The sequence below is a fragment of the Daucus carota genome, chromosome 6 (assembly GCF_001625215.2).
Source record: "Daucus carota subsp. sativus chromosome 6, DH1 v3.0, whole genome shotgun sequence".
Lineage (NCBI taxonomy): Eukaryota > Viridiplantae > Streptophyta > Magnoliopsida > Apiales > Apiaceae > Daucus > Daucus carota.
This window is the reverse complement of record NC_030386.2, coordinates 3,051,277-3,077,200: the sequence shown is the minus strand read 5'-3', so window position 1 is coordinate 3,077,200 and position 25,924 is coordinate 3,051,277. Positions and strand designations below refer to the sequence as shown.

At 34.8% G+C, this 25,924-nt stretch overlaps 2 protein-coding genes across 4 annotated transcripts; one reads left to right on the top strand and one right to left on the bottom strand.

Moving 5' to 3' along the window:
- The first annotated feature begins 6,756 nt into the window (after positions 1-6,756).
- Positions 6,757-8,249, top strand: LOC135147083 (uncharacterized). The gene is made up of 2 exons (XM_064079510.1): positions 6,757-7,087; positions 7,181-8,249. Exons 1-2 carry the CDS (start codon positions 6,757-6,759, stop codon positions 8,161-8,163), a joined length of 1,314 nt encoding a protein of 437 aa, XP_063935580.1. The 3' UTR covers positions 8,164-8,249.
- A 260-nt stretch (positions 8,250-8,509) lies between these two features.
- On the bottom strand, positions 8,510-18,415 carry LOC135146705 (uncharacterized). 3 transcript variants are annotated; one of them, XM_064079274.1, is made up of 8 exons: positions 18,224-18,415; positions 16,449-17,587; positions 14,311-15,640; positions 12,549-12,828; positions 11,147-11,254; positions 10,783-11,061; positions 9,249-9,392; positions 8,510-9,091 (listed from the first exon to the last, which is right to left on the bottom strand). In XM_064079274.1, exons 2-8 carry the CDS (start codon positions 17,545-17,547, stop codon positions 8,903-8,905), a joined length of 3,429 nt encoding a protein of 1,142 aa, XP_063935344.1. In that variant the 5' UTR covers positions 17,548-17,587; positions 18,224-18,415; the 3' UTR covers positions 8,510-8,902. The 3 variants fall into 3 exon arrangements, with proteins under 3 accessions (XP_063935344.1, XP_063935343.1, XP_063935345.1); XM_064079273.1 differs by having other exon boundaries at positions 18,220-18,404; XM_064079275.1 differs by having other exon boundaries at positions 18,264-18,397.
- Positions 18,416-25,924: the final 7,509 nt, after the last annotated feature.

The window sequence follows — 25,924 nt, the reverse complement described above, 5'->3', positions numbered from 1 at the left end:
TACATTGTGGATCAACGCGTAAATAATATGTGGCACCTGTTGTCCATATTGCAAGAAGGTATGGGCAAGGATCATCAGTTACCCTATCCTCAAACTATGCGCGAGTTGGACAAACAAATAATTGCATTAGAAGTACTAAAAAAAATTAAAAATTGCTACTAAAAATCTATGGAATAGATGGTGCAGGACTCTAACCTCTTGTAAAAGAGGGTGAGAATCTGGGAGCTCAAAGCTGCGTTCACAAAAAGATAATATCACATAACTAGGCATCATATATACATTGACACTGAAAAATCAGTACCACAATTCATTAACTTATACTTGGTGTAGTGTTCTTAGCTTTCCTTTAATGTTCAGTTTCCCGGGGCCAATCGAAGCAGACAATGCATCAGAAGCTGGGATTAACATGTTTCAAGCCACAGAAATATCTACTCCCTCCATTCCTATATATTACTCCCTCTGTTTGGTTTTGTTAGACGTTTAAGATTTAAGCACGTAGATTAAGAAACCTTATCTTTTCACGTGGAACGTAATCAATAATATTATAATTTCCATAGTTACCCTTATTTATTTACACCTTGAAACTCTCTTTATTAATTATGGTATCCTGGGAAACCGATTAGCAGCAATATTGATTGAATTTTTGTTGTACAATTTTAATTTTGTTCAAAAGTTCCCTCCAATTTTGATAAACTGATTTTTTTTCAAGTAAAAATTTAAAATTTTGTTTCCGTCTAAAATTTCTCTCCCCTGATTATCTATATCTATCTATATTCTATATACAGTGAATATGGACTAGCTTACTCTAAATCAAATGTTAGAGCGCCAGGAGGTGAGTGTGGATGGATATTGCCAATTCCAGTATCAATCTAAATCTTCCTCCTCCAAATGAAGAAGATGTGATTCACCGTTCAGGTTTCTTTTCTTTCTTATAAAAATATTTGTTTATTTTTTGTACTATTGAAAATGCGGCATATTAAAATAATTTATAAATTTTGTTTATAATATAGTTTTACCTTTTATTTTTGCAGATGTATATGGAGTTGGACAAAATCACTACAGTGAAGTATTTGCCGGAAATCAAATAGACTTAAATACTATTCCATGTTATGACAGTAATATTCTTCAATTTTTGCTTGCAATCTTAATTTGTGACACAATATAAAATTTGTTAAAATTATTTGTTTTGTTGTTTTGTTATAGGTGCACGTAAATTTGAACAAGATGTGCAAGTGCAAGGACAGCCTACTAAAAGCCTTATAGACTTGAATATACTTCCTGAGAGTAATATTATTTCATTTTAAATTTTAAATTGTTATTTCCATAAATATCATTACACTTTTAAATATTTATGTTTTTTGCAGGTGAAACGAATTTTGAACAAGAACACCATGTTTTCACTCAAGAAAATGAGAGTATTGAAAATCAAGCTAATTTAAATGAATTCATATTTTTTGAAGGTAATTTCAATATTTCATATTTTACAATATTTTTACATTTTTACATCTATATTTTCTTATAAATTTATCTATAATCATGATATCATAATAGGTGACAATCAAGAAACACAAGAAAATAATACAAGGTCACAGGATCATTTAGGTGCACATTTGCATTCTCCAAGTAAGACTATTAAATCTTCCTTTTTAGTGTGTTGTTTAAAAATATTTTGATTAGATGATATTATAAAAATTTATTTTTTTCTATTTTCAAAATTTTTTAGGTGAAGAAATACAACAAAAAAAAATAAATGTATTATCAAATGAAAAAAGAAATGCTATTTATTTGGTTTTACTACAAAGGAGTGTGAATGGAAAGCTCAAGAAATATACCACCAGGGAAGTTTCTGCAATTTTCTCTGTCTCCATGCGTACAGTTGAACGTAGTTGGAAGCGAGGAAAGGAAAATATGAAAGATGGAGTCACAGACGTGTCTCACAGAAGAACAAAGAATTGTGGTCGTAAGCGAATAATAATTGATCGAGAACAGTTTAAAAATATTCCTTTAGTTCAAAGGAAAACTGCTATTAAAGAGGCTTTGAGTTGGGCTAAAGCGATGGACTAGAACACTACTATTATCGAGACGGATTGTTTGGCTGTAGTTCAGATGATTCGAAGCTCATCAACAGCCATGAGATCGAGAGTTGGACAGGTAGTAGAGGAGTGTCGAAGTATGATTCGTAGTATGAACAACATTAAGCTGTATTTTGTTAAACAATCTACGAATATATCGGCTCACGAATTAGCACGTGTGTCGCATATGTACTCTGATCGTAACTTTGATTGGAGGTCTGTTCCAATTAATGTCAGGTAGTGTATGATGATTGATTTGGAGTAATAAACTTTGCATTCCATAAAAAAAACGACTAATAATAAGGAACGGAGAGAGTATCATTCTTAACCAGGTTGAGACTATTGTGTGGAGGATAATTTCGTGATAAACATGTCTCATCAAGAATTATACATGAAAACCTTTTCGTAAAACACGCAATTGCTACAGATTTATGGTAACTAAAAGTTCGAATATAATTATAAAAAAGTGAATTAGAAAGTTAATGATCAATTTTAATTTTTGTTTGTTAATTTTTTGTCAATTCTTATCTAAAACGATAGCCAGATTATAGTTTTATTTTTCATAATAATAACTAATTCTCGTATTACAAATCATGAACCATCTATAATTTCTATATCATAAATTCATAATACTATAATAAGCAGACGTGGGGATAATTAGTAGGCGAACTTAGTAGTAAAATTTGGTCACATATTTTTTGTCGTTCCTAAATTATACTTTTATCATTTTCTTAAAAACATAAATTAAACAATTATATAAATAATGAGAGACAGACCAGTATGTTTCTTCCTAATAATAATATGTTTTACTCGAAAATAAACACAAACTGTTATGTCGTAATTTAACCAGTAGACTTAAGCAGAATTTATCAACTGTTAAATTGAATGTCGAATATAGCACAATAAACAACCAACAGAATTTAAATCAACTCAACTCTTATTGATAATAGAAGAACTGTTACAAAACTCTCTCAAGAAACACAGTCGTTCCCAAGAGCTTCTAGGTTACACAGATATTACTCGTGTAGTGTTCTCTCTGCTTCTTAATAACAAAACCTAATCTCTGTGTTTATATAGTACACGGCTACTACAATTACTAACTTGATATATTCAATCAGAAATATATATCTTTATAAATAAGCTATTTCGTATCAAATTTCTTTCTTTCCTTATCAAACTCGATCTCCAGATACTGATTATACTCGATATTGATCAAGTATCCGCATACTGATGAGGTTCCATCAGCTTCTGATGGGGCCATCAGCATCTGTCATATGCATTGTTCCTTGTCACTTCATTATGATGATCTCCTGATGCATAAATGAATCTTCCTACGTAACAATCTCCCCCAATTTATACTTTGTGAATTAATAAAGCATAAATTCAACTAATTTATTGATGCCGATTAAAACTTCTTCAAAATTTGTGAAGTAAGTTATATCATTATGAGTTTGAATTCTTGATACCTGTTTGTTCCAAGATTGATATTCATATTCGCCTTGGTTTCTTTCAGCTTGTTTATAGCTTCTTCTGTTAGTAATTTTTTCTTCCTTCTTCGGAAAACTTTGTTTCTTCTTCACTTTCTGATTTCTGCATCCTGTCTTCAGCTTCACTTTCTAATTTCTGCATTCAGTCTTCAGCCTGTATTCAGTCTTCAACTTCACTTTCTTTTTCTCTATACGTTTAAGATAATTTTGAACATCTTCTCCCCTTTTTTGGCATTCAATGACCAAAGTTGGTTGTTCAATCATCAGTAGTAGAAGAATATAACCTGTAAACAATTTGTATTGAACATTCCTAATTTTCTCTGTTCTTTTTAAGTGATCTAATCACTTCTCACAAAAATACCTATACCACTGTAAAGAGTGATAGCTAATAGTCTTTGAGAAAACTCACTTTCTTTTCTCACAACTACCTCTCCTTTTGCCAGTTCAGGAGACTGCCTCTCTAAGAATTTTTTTCACTGAATATTTTTCACACAATCTCACATGAAAAAAGCTCAGTCTCTCATCAAATCAATGAAATAAGTGGCGAAGAAAGTTAAAATCAACTATCAAAAAGATCTATTTATAATCATTCTGAGAGTATAGTAATGTACCTTTGTAAAAGTAATTTCAGCATTTTCATCCAAGTATTGTTTGAAATATGTTCACCACTTGCTTTGTCTTGTTCATATAGTATCTGGCTTCTGGTTCACTTTGAGAATCAAGTTCTTGTGTGTCTTGGAGTTTTAATATTGAGCTGCTGTTTCATTTTGAGAAATAGGTTCTTGTGTGTATACTCCAATTTCTGCTTAATCTGCTACATCACTTTGAGACATAGGTTCCTGTGGGATATGAGGATTGACTTGATCTGCTTTACTACTTTAAAGTGAAGTTTCTTGTGGGATTTCCTCAATAAGCAGTCTATATGTGATAGAGTTTCTTCATAGAATTCCATAGCATTTGTCATTCGATGCTACATGTTTTTGCTCACGCAGTCACTATCATTGATCACTTGAAGTTCCACTTGATAAATTGTCTTTGAAAGAATTAGAATTTGATTTGTATCATGCCATTGATTCTTTAATCAGTCAGTAGAAAATCATCAATATCATTAATTATATCAAGATATGTCGGATCTGATAATATTCATCAGTATCTAATCTTCAATTAGTATTTCATCAGGATCTGACAATCAGTGTTCATTTTTCCATCTCCATGCGGATTTTGCCTTGCAAATCTCTCATAGCTCTCATCTTTCATAGTAAATAATTTCAACTGAATTATTTTGAGATAAGACAGAGGTGGATATGTGTTTGAGAAATTTTCTGATGATGCTGTGGTTAGAAATTTATTCATAGTATCGATAGTGGATAGTGAATAATTTAATCATCAATTTCTGATGAAAAATTACATTTTCGTAGCTCTTTTTGTCAAATAAATTTGAACATGTGTGTGAATCACAAATGAACTATTACGTTAAATTAAAACCGAATAATCTCAGCAACTAATCAACAATAATAGATAATAAAATTATAGTAAAGAATTACAATATACGATTGATTGAACTTTTGACCTTTCTTTACTGATCGATAATCAGTTTCATCTCTGTTTTCATCAGGTTTTCTTTTCTCGATAATCGCATTAATTAGTCTTGAAAACTGTGATCTTGAGCTGTACTTCGCTATTCATCATAACTTAAAACTCATCACAGCAGTTTCAAATTAAAGTAGATCATCAAATATCTTTATCTGTTTAATAAGATTTGCATTAAAATAATTTCTCGTGCCTACCTGCAGCCACCCCACCATATCACACACGCACATTACATACTCCTCAATTATGCCAGACTAAACGCCACCGTCACCATACCTTCATACCAACGCCGCCAACAGCTACACAATACCAGTGCCACTCTATTCATCACCATACACCCACATTAATATATACCCATTCCAAATCATAATCCAATTAATACATAACTTCAATTTGATCGACGAAATCAAGAACCCCAACCCCATTTTCCTCCCTAAAACCCAATCCCTGCATGCATTAAAAGGGTATTTGCTTGTATATGAAGAAGAATTCTATTGAATCTCTCGATTGCGCATCTAAGAAATGCGAGTAGCGTTAGGCAGAAAGGGAGTTGTTACCGACTCTCGGTGTTTTGGGCATTTAGTATTGTGTTTTGGGCATTTAGTATTAAATTTTAGTTGTTTAGGACATCTTCTCATGAAAAAAAGTACAGTTTATTTTTAAACATCAACCGCCTAAAATTAATTATTTTGTAAAATAATGCCATCTATATATAATATAATAAAAGAATATTTGGATATTTTGAAGTTTAATTATCACTTTTTAATTACAATCATTAAATTTCAAATTAAATTGATGAGAAACATTTGATATAACATTTCAAAAATTTCATTATATGATATTAGTTCGTTTCTCATCAATAATATAAAAAATTCAGTTTATAATAAAAGTTTTAAAGTTATAAATATATTTAAAATTTCGACAACGTATTATATTTTATCTTATTTTTTTTTAAAACATTTATAAAGTACATAATACCACCAAATATTTAATAAAATAATATATTTAAAATAAATTGTGCTATAACATAGTCATCCATATAAACCAGAAACAAATAAACAAATAAGATTCATTCACAAATTGGAATTACCATTTGATCATTCAAAAAATTAACTCGTTCATAAATAAAAAGTTTAATTATAATAAATGATCTGTTAATAGAAAAATTTTAAAAAAAATATCTTATTTCATTTTATATGTGGTGCGAAGAAAATTGCATGACTGTTTTCATGCATGCACAAAGCTGGTGTCTCGTAGTAACAGTTCGAATCCAAGCAGAGCGGAGGGAATATAGAGAATCCAATACTCTGCATCGCCACACCACAGCAACCGACCTGCATTTCAACAATACCTAATCTCCTCCGTCCAATAATAACATATCACAATTCTAACGGTTTCAACACAATCACTATCATTCACCTGATACAGTCGACCGCAGCGAATCACATCCCTCACCTCTAACAAACTAATAACGACCTCGATGTCCCCACCACCTAATATACACACACTCACTCTTTCATCTCCCTCCTCATTCTTCACATTTCAAATCTCTCTCTCGCTCTCTCTCTCTCTCTCATCTCTCTCTACAACACACTCCTCACTTCAACATGCCTCTGCAACTGACGATCGTCTCCATCGTCATCCTCCTGGCGTCCTTCTACTTCGGCCGTGCTGTCGCTATCTCCTCCGCCGCAGTCTCTCCGGCGCCGGACTCTGCCGTTCCGTACTTCCACGATGACGTCACCAATCTCTTGGAGCCGATTCTCACGAACCTCGGCTTTCAGGAGCTGGCTATGGCGGTTCCGTCTCTCTCCGACGCTTCTTACACTACGTGGAGCGGTCCTTCCACTCTCTTCGCTCCTGACGACGCTTCGATTCGCGCTTGCACCGCTGCTTCTTGCTCCGTCGCTCGTCTCCTCCGTGAACACATCGTTCCAGGTCCCTCCCTCTCTCTCTCTATGAATCGTAGAATTCAGATATAACTGTGTGTGTGTGTGTATTTGTGCGTGTTTTTTAGTGTGTGCTTTCTAGTGTTTTTTAGTCTACGTGGAATTTCATTATTAATCGGTGAAAACATTGTTCCAGGTCTATTCACGCACGATTACCTGAAAAAACTCGCATTCGGCACGAAGATCGAAACGATGGATCCAGGTCGGTGCATAACAATCACCTCCGCCACCGACGTCCGCACAAACGCCTCCAAAATCTTCATCGGCGGCGTGGAGATAACGCGTCCTGATCTCTTCAACAACGGCCTCTTAGTCATCCACGGCATCCAAGGCTTTCTCGCGCCTCTCTCTCCCTTCTCCTGTAACGTCGAGAGAATGAATTCTCTCTCGTTTCCGTATCAGCCTCATCATCATCATCCTTCCGCCGCTCCGTTCTATCTCATGCGATTGATGCTTCGCGACGCGATGCTAAGGCTTCGAAGCACCGGATTCAGTGTTTTATCGCTGGCGATGAAAGTCAAGTACGCGGAGCTTGTTAGTCTCAACAGTATGACTGTTTTTGCAATTGACGATCAGTCAATTTTCTCCGGTTCGCATTCGTATGTCAGTAGTGTCCGGTTTCATATAGTTCCGAACCGGTTGCTTCCGATTTTCGATCTCGAGAAGATTCCGGTAGGGACTGAGTTGCCTACGCTTGAGCAAGGAGAGTCTCTGTTAGTGACCGCTGCTGGCGGGAGAGCAACGCCGATTCGGATCAATTACGTGCGGATCAAGGTGCCGGATGTGATTCGGAACCTGAAGATCGTTGTTCACAGTGTTTACTTACCGTTTCCGCATCTTCACAACACGGCTGCTGCTGCTACTGCAGCATCTGCGCTTTCACCATACGGAGTTGCTGCATTTCCTGAGTTCAATACCACTGAATCGTGTGCTGCGACTGAGGGAGCTGTTCCAGGCGTTTGTAGTAGCGAGGTGGCACCGACTGCTCAGGTCCAGCCGCAGCCACAGTCACAGCCGCAGCACGATCATATGTTCGACGTGAACGAAGAGCATCACGGCCTGTGATGCCGTCTCTGTTTGAGTTAGCTGCTTGTAACTACTAGTGTGTATGGTTCTTGTTTGTAGAGATCATTCTATCGCTTGATGCTATTGCTCTGTGGCATTTGCTTGTTTGTTCTGTTGAAGTAGGTGAGATTAGTATAAGATGACAATGTTGCCTCTCAATTGAAATGCACTTGCTGTTACTTTGTTTTTCATGTTCATATAAGTTTTTCCTTCACTTTGGGAGCTTAGTCTGGTGAGAAATAAATAATGGACATTGTTTTCGGAAAAAAAATGGCCAGGATGACCCTTTTTTTCCGATCTAAACTTCGAGAAAGGACATGAACAAGCAAAAACACAGGACAGCAGATTCACTTAAAATTCCAGCTATCATGAAATGCAAGAAGAAGAATCACACATAATATACAACAAGATTGACGAATTTCCCAGTACTGAGGACAAAGCAAAAAAGAGAAAGACTTAAATGATACAACTAATGTGAAGGATTATATTCCAGAGTAGTACCATAAAATTACATAAAACTGTGTGTAAAGAAGGAAGTGTCAGACAACATCACATCAAACAAATGCAAAGGCCTGTTAAGCATTGTGGAGGAGTGGAACGGCTAAAGCCTCGGCAAGACCAATTCAAATTTGTAGCCAACTTAAATGCGGCTTAGAACCGGAGTTCCTTTTCTCGCATCTAAGCTAAATTTGAGTAACAGGGTACCTTCTGCTAGACTCTGATGAATTTCCTCACAGGGTTATGAAGATATTGGTTCGTAAGGGTATGACAGCCATGGATGCTTTAGAGCTTCTGATGCTGAAGGGCGCTTCTTCGGGTTCACTTCAAGTAGATGGTTGACAAAATCAATGAAACCTTGGTCCCCCATTGGTAATCTATGTCTTAGTGATGTCTTCTTGGGAATCAAGTATTCCAATCTGTTGGAATCCTGAAGAAAAAAAAAAGGAACACGCCTCAGTAGAGAAGTTAAATCTTAGTGGACTACTAATGTCATTTTGCTTCAGAATGACTAATATTCACAACAAATTTGACAATGCATATTAGCAGAACAGCTGTGAGTTCAACAGATACTACACTATCATTACCTGATTGCGTTCATAGAGCATGTGGTTCTTGGTGAAATATTTGTATGTTTCTCGTCCTTTGGCAAGCATGTATTGGTCAATTGGTCCTATAATTCCAATAACCCGAGCAAGCAATGTTGCAGGTGAATCATTTTGGAAGAGAACCTACAAATACCAGTACATTAGCTGATATATACATCAATAATCTATATACAGATAAAAAATAATACTATATATATATATGTATATGAAGAAAAAAGATAAAAAGAAGAAAGGATTTTAAATGCAATAAGCACGTTACTGTATCACATCACGAATCTGATTAGCATATCGACTGCACAAACTTATACATGTAACTTATTTTTAATCACAGTAAGAAACTATAACTCTGGCAAATAACAGAAAGGATAATGGTAGAAAATACTGAATCACACCTGTACAAGACTATATAAATATTAATATTTAAAACCCAAAGTTAGGCTTACAGTGTCTTAAAAGTCAGGTTCTACAGTGTCTTGATGCTAATAATGAATGCCTTAGTAGAGATACTAAATCTTTAATTATTAAAGATGAATATTTAAGCTTGTAAAAGTTACCCTTGCGGCGTTGCAATATATACAAATTAAAAATACCCGGCATGTCCAGCTTGGAAGTTCTGGGAAGGATGAGATATAGGCAGAAATATATAAGGCAGACCAAATGCTGAATAATATATATACATATGTGGTCAAACCAGTAATGAACTAATGATAAATCAAGCCTCTCAGTTCTCCTGTCATGTTTACAAACAAACTCTTGCTACACTCCTCTCTTCCACCCTTTTGGAGCAAGAAATAATAGCTTATATTCATTTATTTAACTTTAGAGGCAAATTCATGGTGCATTCTACTTGGGGGTTGGCAAACTAGGGATTGCCAGACAGAAGTTGAAATGTTACTTGAAGAAGATGGAAAGATGCTTTGGCGGCATGGTAGCTTTGTTGCATACTCTAAACCACTCAAGGACATGAGGAAACTTCCCATCTTTTTGTGGTTCTTCTGTAATAGTTCCTTTAAGGACTAGAGGGCATTCCCACACTGAATAGTGAGTACTATACACTTTTCACTTCCTTTATTTACATGTATTTACATGTTCCCTTGATCACCTCTTTCCAAAAGAAATCCAAGCAAGAGATTCTCCAAATTAATTTGGAGAATCACGTATGCAGTTCTAATCACCAAGTTCTCTCCCAAATGGAGAAGATGAAAAAACACAACCTAGGCCCATTATGTTGCAAGGTTTTCAAGTTTAATCATCGAGAAAACAGATACTACACCCTTTCTTTCCCCTTGCGAAGTGAGATGGTAAATATACCCAAAACAGCATATACTTTGTAATACTGGATTTAAAAGTTGAGTCAAACCTATCTATTTTATAAATATCTACCCTTGCCTTTAAATTATCCTCTTCAAGACTTAAGTAATATATTAGCGAGTTACAGGAAACGATGTTAACCAGTTTATCTTCAACATTCAACAGAACTACAACAAAAATTAAAGTGATGTTAGAAACTCACATTGCCTGTACAAAGTTCTGCTAATATGCATCCGAGGGACCAGATATCAATCTTTTTGTCATACTGTAGTCCTAAAATGACCTCTGGGGCTCGGTAGGATCTAGATTGAACATAGGAGCAAAGATGATCTGTTTCAAAGCAACTACTTCCTAGATCAATAACTTTCACCTCACATCTACTGTAGCTTTTCACCAAAATGTTCTCTGGCTTTAGATCACAATGTATAAGACCGATGCCGTGTAAGAACTGAAGGGCCTCCAAACACTGGATAGTGATAGACTACACACGCAGAATTAAAATTATTACATGACATTAACATGATAATAAAGTGAAACCACTCATCAAAAAGAATATACAAAAGAACCTGCAATCTTGGCATTGTGAAGTAAACCTCCCCTCCAGATTCCCTATTAAACTTGTGAAACTCATACAAATTTGCCTTCAGAAGTTCACATACGATCAACAAATGCTCCTGAAATAAAAAAAAAATATGATATGAACTAATTATGCTGATACTCGATGGGTACAGCTCTAATTTTGCATTGGTAAGAAGAATCATCACAGATTCCCTTTCACAAGTAGTATACAAAACCATGAACATATGGGTTTATTATACTACACCTCCAATCACAAAAGCAGATAATAACCATGGTGGCAATTTGAAGGAAAATCTGGCTTCAAGAAGATCCACATGGAATTCAGTATCACAGCCTTTGTCTAAAGGCACTTTTGGCAAATTATATGGGTTCTTACATCCTTAAAAAAAGGACAAGATTACTATCCAAGTTTAGCAGTAATACGTGTTTTTATACAGTCATGTCTATCCATATTTTAAGGCAATTCAGGGACCTATGCTAATGCGGTAAATCAGAACTCTTTTTAGGGAACATTAATAGCTAGCTAACTATAAAGTAGCCTTGATAGAATTTTTGTTGCTTCATCTGTTTATTCTTTTTTCTCCTCATACTAAAACCAAACAGCTCTGAGCAGATCTCAGGCTTTAGGATAGGAACTAGGAAGACAAAATTAAACACAAGCAATACATGCAATTTCTGATATTATTTTAATGAAGTAGATACGCGAACAAACATTAGAAAGGTGATGAAACAAAATATGCAAAGATTTAAGCGAAACAAAACTTATGTCTTCTGCATAATACTTGTACTTTCAGGGGCTGCAATAACTGGACCATTTGGGAAATAGCCGACTTCGTCATAGTATCTCCAAAAAGTTTAGATACATAAAGGTAGAGCTCAAACCTTTAAATAATCAAAAACTATTATGTGTAGGGTCTGGTGAGCGGTTTCAACTACAAGAAATTAAGACTGTAATATAAAATGTTTGTGTTCGTTAAAGGTGCATGTTCTGAGCGCGAGGCAGTAGGCATAAGATATGATTCATGAAGGCAAATAAAAGAATTAGCATCATGGTCATTTGTGATCTCCCCATGTCTGATCTTATAGTAAAAGATAGCTGTGCAGATATCAGCGGGTTTGTTAAAAATTAAAATCTTTTTTTTTTTGTTAGGTGGTTTGTTAAAATCTTTCTCCAGACATGAACTGAAAACCAATGCTTATTTTACTATCCTACACTGAAAGGGTACCTCAGACCACTAGAAGCTGACCCCAAAATGCAACAATTAACAGTAATTAAAAAAAAAAGGATACTATTCTATAACCCATGGTGAGTCTAAATCACATGATAACATGTACTGTCTGCAGAAAACTTAACTATTACAGATAGTAAGCAAGATACATTGGACTTACACGGTAGTAGAAGTAATCATACAACCGCAGTATATGATACTTGTCGCCCGGATCATTCTTGTTAATAAATTTGAGAAGCTTTATCTCATCAAGGCTTTGGTCAAAAAAATCCTTATTGTTCTTTATAATCTTTACACAGACATCCATACCAGTGTGGAGATCATGTGCTTGAATGGCTTTGCTAAATGCAGCAGACCCAAGATACTCTGTGACATGATATCTCCCAGCTAGGACTGAATTTATAACAACATTGAAATTTTTATCTTCCTCAAAGCCGGTTCTGGAAAAATCAATTGAGGTATAGAATTGTTAACAGCAGTTCCTTTAGTTTCTAATAGCAAAACCAGTGCTGAATTTGGAAGAGAAAAATAATGAACGAGAATAAGCAAAGAGAAAAACCAGAATATGCCAGAGCTTTTGAACAATATAATTACCTATAATTATGCAAATAATAATTTCAATCTAATATGCCAAATAGTAACATCGAACAACCATTTTGACCTAAAAACTCAACAAACATCAGGTCCTACATGTATTTCTAGTGAATCTTGTTGTGTACTAATATTATTATTAGTAAAATTTGTTTATATCTTACTGCACCTTATTTTATGTTTAGGTCATATTACAATCTTGCATTCATGTCTAATGAATCATGTACTATATTTTACTGAATTTAAAAAATAAGAAGAATACATCAGTATAAAAATTTGTGTTTGCAAGCTGACCATACTAAACATAGCAATGCATCAACAAATTGCTTGAAACAAAAACAATTACGTTTATAAAAAACAAAACAAAACAGTCGAGAAAGCGTTTTTCAAGAATAGCTGCAATCTATGTTACCCGGACTCGGCTAAAGGTGTAGAATATGGATACGTGTCCGAGTGTCAGACTCGGCAATAATTTGAAATGTTACATGCTTTTGCCCTATAATAGGTGTCTGAGTGTCCATACCCATGTCCGAGTGTCGAGTGTCCGACACGGGTACTCGGCACAAAATGAAGAGTCCGGGTAACATAGGCTGCAATTGCCCCACTTTTTTGTCGAGCCTCTTCTTCCCTAAGCTTCGATTCAAATTTGCACTTCCTATGCAGCATTTCACTATTATAAATCTATTTTAACTTGACAGGTTCCCTAATCTAAGGGAAAATGGCAGAGGATTACATACTCTTACTCTTTAGATTGGACATGTGTTAAAGATACAACATCAATGCTAGAAGGGGATGCAATAAAGAAAAGACGAGAATTTTAATACAGGCAATGAGCAAAGACTACATTCTAGTCTCCCTGAATCCAATCTTACTGATTATTGAGTACCGACTGGGTGCATGCAGTTCAGTAGCACAAGAGCCAAACAGCAAAGTACACTTGTAAACAAGAAGCCCAAGGATTTAATTGTGTATTGAGATTCAAGATGTAGATTTAATAAGAGAAATTCATGCAAAGTAAGTATATTAGGAGCCTTCCCAGTTCCCATACATTTTCTTTAACGTACAGTGCCATATATTTTGGAGCAGTTATAATCTCGCTAGGGAAGACAAACAAATGATACTAAATATAAGATCTCCACTGTTCAGGCTTGTAGGGATCATAGAATAATTTACCAAGATGACATGCCTGACAAACTAAATATGCAAATGTAGGAGATACATTAGTTTGATATGAGAAACCCACAACCTCAAAAGGAAACGAATGTAGAGTATCGCTCTACACATAAGCACCGACAGTTAATAAAGATTGAGTTAGAAGAGAGAAGGCATGCCTGTTTTTCCTGTGCACGATCTTTAGGTTGAAGGTTTCAAATTCTTCTTCCTGGGCCTTTATCTGTTTTACTTGTTCTTGCACGGCGGCTGCTTCTTCATCCTCCAAGGATGCGCCTGGATCTTCTAATCTTTCATCTAGAAGTCTTTCATCCTCTTTTTTGACATGAGTCCGCTCAATATAACCGTACTTTGAGTTTGTTGAAGGGGAAGAATTTGTGGATCCCACTGCATTACCCTCATCTTCATCACATGAGCTTCTAACAGGTGATGAATCACTGCTTCTTTGCTTCCATGAAGAAAGCATGTCTTCACTTCCAATCAAATTATTATCAGCATTCCCTTTGTTAGACCACAAAGTTTTACTAGAGACTGTCTGAACAATTGGTCCATTTCTTGGTGGGGGGAAGGCAAATGCCAAATCTTTGAGATCTTTTGACTTTGAGCCAGCACCTTTGCTATGTCGTGTTACAGGCTTGTGAGGGTCATGCTTACTGATTCTACTTTTATCACTCTTAGATCTGCCATTATATCTATTATCCAGATCCTGCTGAGAATATCTAGACCCGCCAACATCTTGATCGTTAAAGTACTCCATATCACCCTCACTACTACCTCCAAGCAGACTTTCCCGCACCTCACTGCCAAAATCAGCTACATCACTATTAATTCCAACACCAATTGATCTTACTGAATCATGTTGATCATCATCCATAAAAATATCATCAGGCCGAGGCCTTTCACACTCGTCTATAACTTTCCTGTCCCCTAGCATAATAAGATCATTAGTCTCAGCTACAAAGCCTTGCCATGCAGGTTCATTACACCTTAAATTCAGCTCTTCCTTATCAATCAACTGTCCATCATACTGAGCAGTTAATCTTCTTTCATTAGTCCTCCCGTACATATCTGTTGCTGAGAGCCCTATTGGATCATCTGAAGATGCAAGTGGATTGTCTTTTCTGGACTGGAAAAGATTTTCACCAGCTATATAGGAATCCCCCTCAGCAAATGACTGATCATCATCCTCATCTTTGTTTGAACATCTTTCTTGAGGGTCTGGAACACTCCCCTGTCCTGCTCCCTTTTCATTATCACTCGGGTAGTCAATCTCATGAGCCAGAAACCAGGTCTCATCTTCTATAGGTTGTCTCATGTAGCCAACATCATCGTCATCATCATATTCGTCAGAATCCCAAAATTCATTATGATAGTCAACAGTTTCACTTAATCCATCACCAATAGTTGCAAAACCAGAAACAAGATCAGATGTGTCCTCACAAATGCCCTGGCTGACAGATAACCAATTGCCACCTCCAGGCCTGTTCCCACCTGAAACAGTAATTTCAAGTATCAAATAACCACTTTATGATAGTAATCAGATATAGGCTCATGAAAAATACAACATTGGAAACAGGTTGATAACAGTTTAAATTCAGAACCCATGTTGACCATTATACAGTAAAGCATATAGACAACAGGGACTAGAAGCATTCACCTCTTAAAATAGACCACATACCAACAATTTAACCATTGATTACCAGACAAAAAGTGAGTAGCCCAAGTACCAAGTATGTAAGCATAATTGGAATCCCAATATAAACAGAATAGCTTTATCTTCATCTGACAATATCATACACCATATCTATTGTCTACCAACAAGTTGATTTTGTAAAATTTAATTAGAAAACTACTCATCCACTTTTCTAATTAATCCTATATTCTCTGACACTTTAGTATATCTCCAGTATTACAAGAAAGATAATTGATACAACCAACCAAAGACTTAACCATATACTTCTTAAATGTTTCACATATACACACCTGCATATTTATCTGAGATATATTTGACTATCTAATAAAAGACCACGATTTTGGTCAGAAATTGATGACACTTACAATAGCAATGTTCGGTGACAGATAAAACTAACAAAAAAATTATACAAATGGTGCACCTAATTTTATTATTCTGATTGGCAGTGTAGAAATTAAATCATTATCACATGGGGTGAAACGTCATGCGATATGATGTCATATAACTGGTGCAAGCAAACAAGATTACAGATTTACTTAAAATGAACAGTCCAGAACTGTATGCAAGGAACAAAGCTAATTTGAAATTCTTATCACATCAACAAACCTGAAGAGTTGGTCTGTTGTCCAATTGGAACATCTAAAAATGATCCAATTAGAAAAGCGTCGGCATTATTAATCTTTGAACTGGGTACATCACGCTCGAACTTTTCTTCCCATGTTATATTTAATGGCTTCTCCTCTGACTTAAGCTTAACAGGAGCCAACCTTGGGAACTCTTCCCTATGATTCTCAGAAGGTATATATGGAATAATTCCTAAGGTACCAAAAGTTTTTGGTTCCAGTGTTTTCCCAAAGTACATACCTCTTGCAACCTCATCTTCTTGCTCTTTTATGGCATCCCGAGCGTAATTTGTCTCTTTTGATTTTCTCTTCACGTCCTTTACATCTCCAATACCAGCAGTTAAACTATCATAACTAGTAGAAATATCTGCTTTTGGAAACTGGAGCACAGTTTTAACAGAACAGTCTTTCCATACTTCTTTGCCCGAGTCTAAGGTGGACTCATCACTTCTAGACCAAGGATTTCCTACAAAATCATCACCTTTAGAATAGCCATTTTCTTTTTCTTTTGTATTACTGCTGAATGTACTGGTACTCCCAAGCCATGAAGAAGTAAAACTTTTCTCATTATTGATACCGTCTCCCTCTCTTGAAGTCTGTTTTGCCTTCACACTACTACCTCCTTCATTACGCAAAGAATCAGCAACCACAACACTATTTTTATGATTCAACTTCCACACATGTGAATCAAGCACGTTATTCTCAGAACTCCCAGAGAAGCCTGAATTATTTTCTCTTCTTCCAATAGAAAATTCATCACCATTACTAATCAGTTCTTCAGGAACTTTCCACCTACTCTCATTAGATTCATTTCTAGTGGCCCCATACTCAATTTCTTTAACAATAAGCTCATCACAAGAAACTCCCACACTTCTCTGCGAACTTGCAGGCCCATTTTTAATTTCCAACAATTCTCCCTCAGTCTCAAATTCTTTATCACTAGTACTAAGTTTCTGAAACAAAACATTCAAATCAGGATTCTTACCGAGCTCACTACGTAAAGCAGCTTCAGCCCTAGAGAACTTATTCCTTTTTAAAAATTCCAATATAAAATCAACTTCACTATTCGACGACTCCTCCATTTTGCTAATCAACCCAGAAACAAATCACAGCATACGAAACCTGAAATACACACACATGAAAGTTTAATTTACAAGCAATTACTAACTAGGGAACAACACAAAATTAGCTCCAAACCTAAACAAGTAAATTTGTTTCACTTAAATTGCTTAAAGACTAATATAGGTTTCTGGAATAAACATCTACACCTAAAACACAAATACAGCTACCTCAAAATTCGAAAATTGAATTGGCTAATAAGGACATTTTAGAATAGTTCGGAACCGGAATAAGTAAATTTATTCCACTAAAACTGCCTAAACACTAATAAAGGTTTCTGGGCATCTATATGTACACAAATACACCAACGCCACAAATTCAAATACCTCAAAATTTCAAAAGACTGAAAAGGGTACCAGCAAGATTCAAGAATTAGTCCTAAATCAAAACAACCAAATTTCTTTCACTTATATTGCTTAAACACTAATATAGCTTTCTGGGCATCTTTATATACACCAATAACACAGATTCAACTAACCCAAAATCAAAATTTCAAAATGGGTAATATCAAGATTTAAGAATTAGTACTAAACCAAAGCAAGCTAATTTTTTTCAACTTAGATTGCTTAAACACTAATATGGGTTTTTGGGCATCTCTAATTCAATCTTAAATCAACAAAGCTTGAAATACTTACTTACAAATCCATGAAAAATGAGTCAAAATGCTGAAAGATCCCACCTTTAACCCAAATCAATTTCTTGATTTCTTGATGTCTTTGTTTGTTTTTCCAGCTGGGCTGTTCACAAGTGAAGATGTTTACTGTTTTCAAGTTTCAATCTTGGCCCTCTATTTGCACATATTTTCATTTCAGACCCAATCAGACTATACATACAAATATCTGTATGTATATATTCCTTTTTAACTCTCAAAATTTGAAATTTTATCGAGGACACTTTGTTATGGGGCCTTATTCTTTGTGTACTGCTTCAAATGGGGCCTTGTTTTCTTGGGCAGGTATCAATTCTGCAGCTCAGTCCAGACCATGTTTTTTTTATAGCGTATGGTATAATTGTAATACTATCACATGGCTGTACACCGGTTGGTTAAAAACCAACCCGATCCAAACCGATCATTTTTTACTCGATTTAAATAGAAATATTTTAAACCAAAACGTATTTGGATTGAAAAATGACAAACCCAATTTAATGGGGTTGGATATAATCGCTAATGTGCTTTTGTGTTGGTATGGAACTGAATGTGCCTGTTGATAAGTATCTTCATGATTACCATAATGATTGGGGTGATAATGTGAATCGGATTTCTCGAATGTTTTGGGTTGCAGGAGCTGTTAACACGAGTGTTTTGCAAGCTAATGAGCTCACTGGTGATAGCATTATTTTTGCCTGAACTGTTTATTAGGCTTGAAAACCTGATCATACAAGCTGCAACAATAAAAACAATCAAAATTTCAAAACTTCGTATGTTACATGAACTTTAAAACTTCATATACTTGTGGTGTCATGATGAGTAAACAGAAATCATTTCAAAACTTATACATTTTAATAAACCGACTAACAGATCCAAACCGAAACACTATAAATTCGTTTGGTTTTAAGGTTTACATGATTTGGGTTGGTTTGAAAGTTTGAAAACTCGATTTAATTGGGTTGAGTTGTTAAATTCCGGTAAACCGACCAACTCGAACTGTGTACACCCCTAGTATCATTCAATTTAACTAGTTTTGCTGTTTGGTAAAAAATTAAGTTTCAAATAGGAATTGGTTTTTAAAAAAAAGTTTCAAATAGGAATTAATTAGCAAATTAGCATTTTATAATAGCTAATAAGATAAATTATGTCACATTACAGATATGTTTATAATCACACTCAATTTTACTTTCTTGAATTTTTTTATTACTAATATTTCTATATCTATATCATATAATCAAATTCAAAATACAGAAAGTCGATATTTGGATATGTTCACATTTTAATTGATTTTTCTATTAGGAAAATGTTGGAACACTAAAATCTATTTCTAAAATATTTTTCAAAAGACACGAGTTATAATTTAATTGGCTATACGTATTTAATGTAATGACCCCCGTAATTTTTAAACATCTCACTAATTATAACATATCATGTCATTTTGGAAAAAATTTGGATACTGAATTGAATTTGAATTTACTAGCAGTACTCTTTATATTATAACTATTATTGTATGTTTATTTATATACTCATTAAAATATAATTATATATTCAACATCTAACAAGAATAAACTTTACATTAATATTCAAAAAAATCTCTCTTTCGAGAGTGTTTGAGTTTTTCTCCGTAGAATTTCTTTCTATGTAATAGCTTTACAAGCTGGCTAGATATCAAGACATAGATGTTAAAATTGTGGGGCTAGACAGTGACTACGAGAATGAAATCTTTACGTTTGAGATGGAATGCTATAGGAGGTAAATAAGCATGATCTGGGTTTGTTTGAGCGCTACATGAGAAAAACATATATGTTAGAGCCATGGGGTCTAAGATGACAAATATATGGAAACCAACCATGAGCATTAATCAAAGAAATAGATCTAAATTTTTTTTTTCCATTGTTATCATAAAGAAAATACAATGTCGGTGTTAAATAAGGGTCCATGAACGTTCAAATAACGACATGCTTCTCATATTTCTGATTCCTTAGGAAGAGGAACCAGTTAAGATTCAGTTATGATATCTAAATATTTGGATTCAGATTCATGAACTACCCACTGCCCCCTGATTTTATGTCATGGATAGTTGGAAAATAATTGGAGAATTTTGTTGGGGAGCCTCTTGAATATGATAGTATGAATATTTGGAGGGAGTGTATATGTATAAAGATCAAGCTGGATGTTCGTCAACCTATTAAGAGAAAAGATCACACGAATAGATGGTTCAGAGTTTGTGACGCGATATAAGTATGAATGTTTGGGTGACATTTATTTCTCATATGGTTTACTATAAAAAAACAAACAGAATCAGCAGAAGTTTTTGGGGAAGCGCATTGTGAAGTATGAAGGAATGTGCTGTTTGGCTACGAGCACCACGATGTTGGACGGGGGACTGGACAAAGACAAGTGGAAAAGGGAGGAGAACAATAAGGACTGAGAAGCAAAATTAAAAATGGATAATGTTTCTCCGGATTTTCAAGACTTTGATAATGTGATTTTAAGATTTATTTTGCATAAGGGGATGGAAAATGGGGATATTGTGTATGGAGAGAATGGCAATGCGGTTAATCAAGGGTCTTAATTAAAATTGTGGACTTTGCTGAGTGAGAAGTGAGAACCCATTTCAAAAAACGTGAATGGGCTTGAAAAAGAGGAGTTATATCGGCATTCTTTAAAACACAAGAAAATGCTTAGGACTGAGTTTGAAACAAATGAAACTATGGATACTGCAAGTGGTTTGGTTATTGTTTAGAAGGAGGCTATTCTTTCCCATGAGGTTTGTATTGTTTCCACCAATATCGTTTTGGCTCAGCTTGCGAGGCAATTGAGTCATTCACAATGAAACTCTTAAACTAAAACTGTCGAGGATTGGGGAGTTCTCGGACAATTTGAATTTTAAGAGATTAATAAAATTCTCATAAACTTGTCTTTTATTTCTATCAAAAATTTTAGTTTGTTCAAATAAAATTTAGGAGTTATATAATAACATTGCCTTTGATCATTGATTTGTAGTTGATATATGAGTTGATTTTACTATTATGTAAGGTTGGCAATTTATATATCGTTTGATATGACACACATTTTTAAGTATTTTAACTACATAGCAAAAAACATAATTTTTAGTGTCCTTTTTGTAAATGTATATATTTATTCACATAAATTTTGAAAATGATATTATTTTTTTACAATAGTAAGAACTTAGAAAATATTGTATCAAAAAGTCAAATGAGGGAGGGAGTAAAATTTTCTTATATGTCCACAGAGGACCAATAATATATATATATATATATATATATATATATATATATATATATATATATATAGAGAGAGAGAGAGAGAGAGAGAGAGAGAGAGAGAGAGTTGGGTTCTATGGAGACCCCAAAATATTGGAGTCCTTGGAGATCACAACATCCACCATTAAAATTAGTTAGCAATTAAGGATCAAGATTAAAGGATAACATAAGAGTTTTATTAAATTCAAAAACTATTCCATACATACCAACGAATACTTATACGGATTAATAGACTCCATATTTTGTTATCCCGCACTTCATTTCGTATTGTTATCCCGCACTTCATTTCATAGAATTACGGTTACAAATTTTACAAGACCCATCTTCTAAACAACTAACGTAGAACATTGCAATTTGGCAAAATAACTTTTTGATGGAGGAGGGTTTAATTGTTGCAGGACATGTCAACATATGAGTTAAAGACTTGTAATTAAAATTATTGTGGCAACTATAGAGGTTTTTTTTTTTTTTTTTGAAGTAAAAGCAGATTTCATCAAAAAGATGACTCTGACAATACAATCCCATCCTCATACGTAGGAAGTGATGTGAAAACATTCTGGCAATTTACTAAACAAGGTATCCTAGCAATTTCATGTGCTACCCTATTAGCTTGATTCCTAACAAAATGGATGGAAGTTGCTGATAATTCATTACAGAGGTTCTTGCATTGTTCTAACACTTCCCCCACTTCAAGAAGATTTGTGATACCATTGTTGATGCTTTGGACCACCACAAGAGAGTCTGATTCCAGCTTAATCTTGCAAGTGTGTAAATGTTGTTCCTTGATCCATGACAAAGCCTCTCGAACTCCAACTGCCTCTGCCTCGAAAGCTGTCGTTGGATTAACAAAAGAGAGATTCTTTCCAGCTACAAAGGACCCATTATGGTCCCTGAGAACCATACCAACTATGCAGGATGAAGAATCCATATAGAAGGAAGCATCTACATTAATTTTTAGCTCACCCTCAATAGGAGGATACCATCTGGATACGTGGTTGTTCATGTTAGTCCGAGCTCCTTCTTTTCGTTTGATTCTTTACCTCCTCCAGTCTTCAATGAGTTTAAAACTATTGTCCATAGCAATAGCAGCTGTAACACCTTTCTCCTCCCAGACTTTTTTATTTCTCCAAAACCATATACCCCATAAGACCGTGCACACTCCAATGTTCTGCACGTAATTAAGTTCTAGATATGAAATATAAATAATCTTAATATGTTCTGCACATGTGTAATCTATTTGTCCTACTCTAGTGATCAAGATGTATAGCCATGTAATGATATAAGAAGGGCGAAAAATTAAACCACTATAACAGGACAACAAATTATAAACAAAAACTGACACTGCAGAACAACAAGCGTGTTTGAAGGACACATAACGAACAAGAGTATATAATCTAATTGAAGTGCTCGCTCAGATTTTGGCATTTTGCTGACAATGTAGCCATCATTTGTTTTTTATAAACGTATACCATAAAGCAAACAATAAATCTACACGTACGTTAGTACAAGATATATGTATAAAATATGAAAATAACTGCCGAGAAATTAGAGCCGTTGGATGGAAAATAAATAAATGGTAGTGATGTTGGTCTCTAATATTCCAAGATTTATGTGGTCTCCGTAGAACTTGATTTCATATATATATATATATATATATATATATATATATATATATATATATATATATATATATAGAGAGAGAGAGAGAGAGAGAGAGAGAGAGCCCTAATAATGTTATTTGGAGTCCTATAATTTGTTGGAGTCTTGAAGTCCCAATCCAAACCCTCCCTTTTGATTTAGATCTAATGGATGATAGGATATTTGATTTAATTTTTTATTTGTATATTTTGTTTTATTTTTACACAGAAAGCCGCGCTCTTTTGAGTAAGATTTGCATGTTGCTTAAGTAGTCATGCGGCAGTTTCAACTGCTCGAACATTTCCAGGAGACTGCCAAGAAGAATTGTCATGCACTCGTTCGTTCGTTTTTTTTTTTTCCTTTTCACCTTTTCGTTCTTTAATACTTAGGAGGCAATATATATATAACTCCTTGAGCAATTTGTATTTTTCTCCATACATCGACAAATATAGTCATATATATAACAGCTTGGCTAAATTTATAGATAAGGGGAGTGTACGGTTGGAGTGGGAGAATTTGAAAAGATAATCTATATATTTTATTTTTGGTATGCCAATTCATTTTTTAGTTAAGAATCCTAAACTTTACAGGGTTGGAGTTGCTCTAAGAACATCTCTAGTTGGGTTGGTTATAATGGTTGGCTAATTTGGATTTGTTGAATGTATAACACATTGTGCTTCGACGATATTGGCGGGCTATATTTTAAATATTAATACTTTAGATTTTTATAAATAGCATTAATCACTTTAATATGATAATAAATTATATAAAATCTTTTTACAGATTTCATTCAACGAACATAGCCAAGGACAATAGTTTGGTTATATTTATAGATAATGGAAATGTACTAAAGTCGAGTTTTTTTTTTTACATGATCTTTATATTTTTTATTTATAATAAGCATCGATTATTTTTAGCTAAGTGTTGTATATGGTTGGAGATGTTTTAACATTATTAAGAAACATGTAGATTATATTTATTTTCAAAAAAATTATAAATATACTCTTTCTATCCCTTATATAGTATATTCTGGGAAACTGTAATTTTAAATATTTATATAAAGAAAAGAAAATTTTAAGATTAAATTATGAAATTATATTTTATATATATCTAAAATGTGGTCAAGTAATGTAAAAATATTGTAAAAAAGTTAGAGGCACATAGGGAGGGGTTAATATCTTAATCTAAAAATAATAATTAATTGAAAACAAAAACATCTGCGAAAGGAGAATTTGAAAGCAACCTCTCACCCGTATTTGTTTGTGCTGGCAATGGAGGCGAGGCTTGACAGCCTGTATTAATGTTGAAACTCAGTCTCCCCTCTTGAAATTTCACAGCAAAACTAAGGAAGCTGCCATCTCTCACCTGATCTTTGCCGATGATGTCATGCTTTTCTGTCATGGGGATAATGACTTGCCAAATGTTTAGTTTTCTTTGATAACGTTCCCTCGGCTGTTGAGGACTTTATTGTTGCGACATCCAGGTTTAATAGGTTTATTTCCGGTAAGCTAAATAATCGAGAATGTCAACCCCTTGTTGCTAGAAAGTTTGAGAAGTGGAATAGCAAGGTTATTAGTCAAGCTGGTTGTGATATATGGGATGATTGGTCACTGGTCTGCGTATCTCTTTTTGCCTAAGATGACTTTCCTGTGGGTAGGTGTTTTCATATATAAAGTTTCCTGGCTGGCTAACTTGTTGCCTCCGTAAAGATGAGGGGGGTCTTGGGTTTAAGGAGTTGTTAAGCTGGAATCATAGTGCTATTCTTCTGCAGTTATGGAGGATTGTTGATGATTCCTTGTGGTTGCGTTGGACTCGTGGTGGTTGGGGAGAATTCTTCTTTTCTCATGTGGCATGATATTTGGACTGGTAGCAGACCCCTTATTGGACGGAGAGCAGTTTCTTTGCTCGAATATTCTAGCAACTTATCTACTGTGGCTTCAATAATTCACGAGGGAAACTGGTTCCTCAACTGACTGCACTCTGCTCCAACTTCGTACTATCTGTGCCGTGATGAAATTCTCTGGGATATATGGTGTTGCCTACACAAATCTTAGTTTTAGCCTGCGTCCTACGGGTGTGACCCCTCCTTGGTTAAATTTTGTTCGGAGCAAGTTTCGGGTTCCTAAATTTGCCTTCACTGCCTGGTTGATAATTCAAGAAAAGCTCCTCACGCGTGACAGGATGGTACATGCGGACCTGCACTAGGTGTGTTCTCTGTAATGTGGCTGATGAGACTTATGCCCACTTGTTCTGTGACTGTACATTCGCTCCTAGTGTACTTTTTGCCTGGTTAATCCCTATCTCTACGGCTTGGGCTGATTTTCAACTTGGCAGAATCGTTGCTACTCCTTGTGCTGATTCGATAAAGAAGGAGATGACATATCTTTATGTCTCTGCGGCTTGGTATGCTATTTGAAGTGAACGAAATCGGCGAATCCACACTAATGACAACCCACATACTGTTGGTAATTTGGTTCTTCGAGCTAAAAGAGCTATTCGAGAAAAGCTGGCGACTAATGTCGCATTTAACAATCGCCTTCACAGGGATCCTCTCCTTGTTACAATTCTGTGTTAAATTGGTTGTTTTAGATAATGCATTCTATGCTTGTCTAGCTGTCTACTTTTGCTGCTAGTAGTTTGAGGTTATTGTTGTACCATTGGTTATCGCGAAGTATGCCCCTAGAATTGTATCTTTTCTTTTCCTTTAATTCATTAACTTGGCAAAAAAAAAAAAAAAAAAGGAGAATTTTAGCGACTGATAAAAAA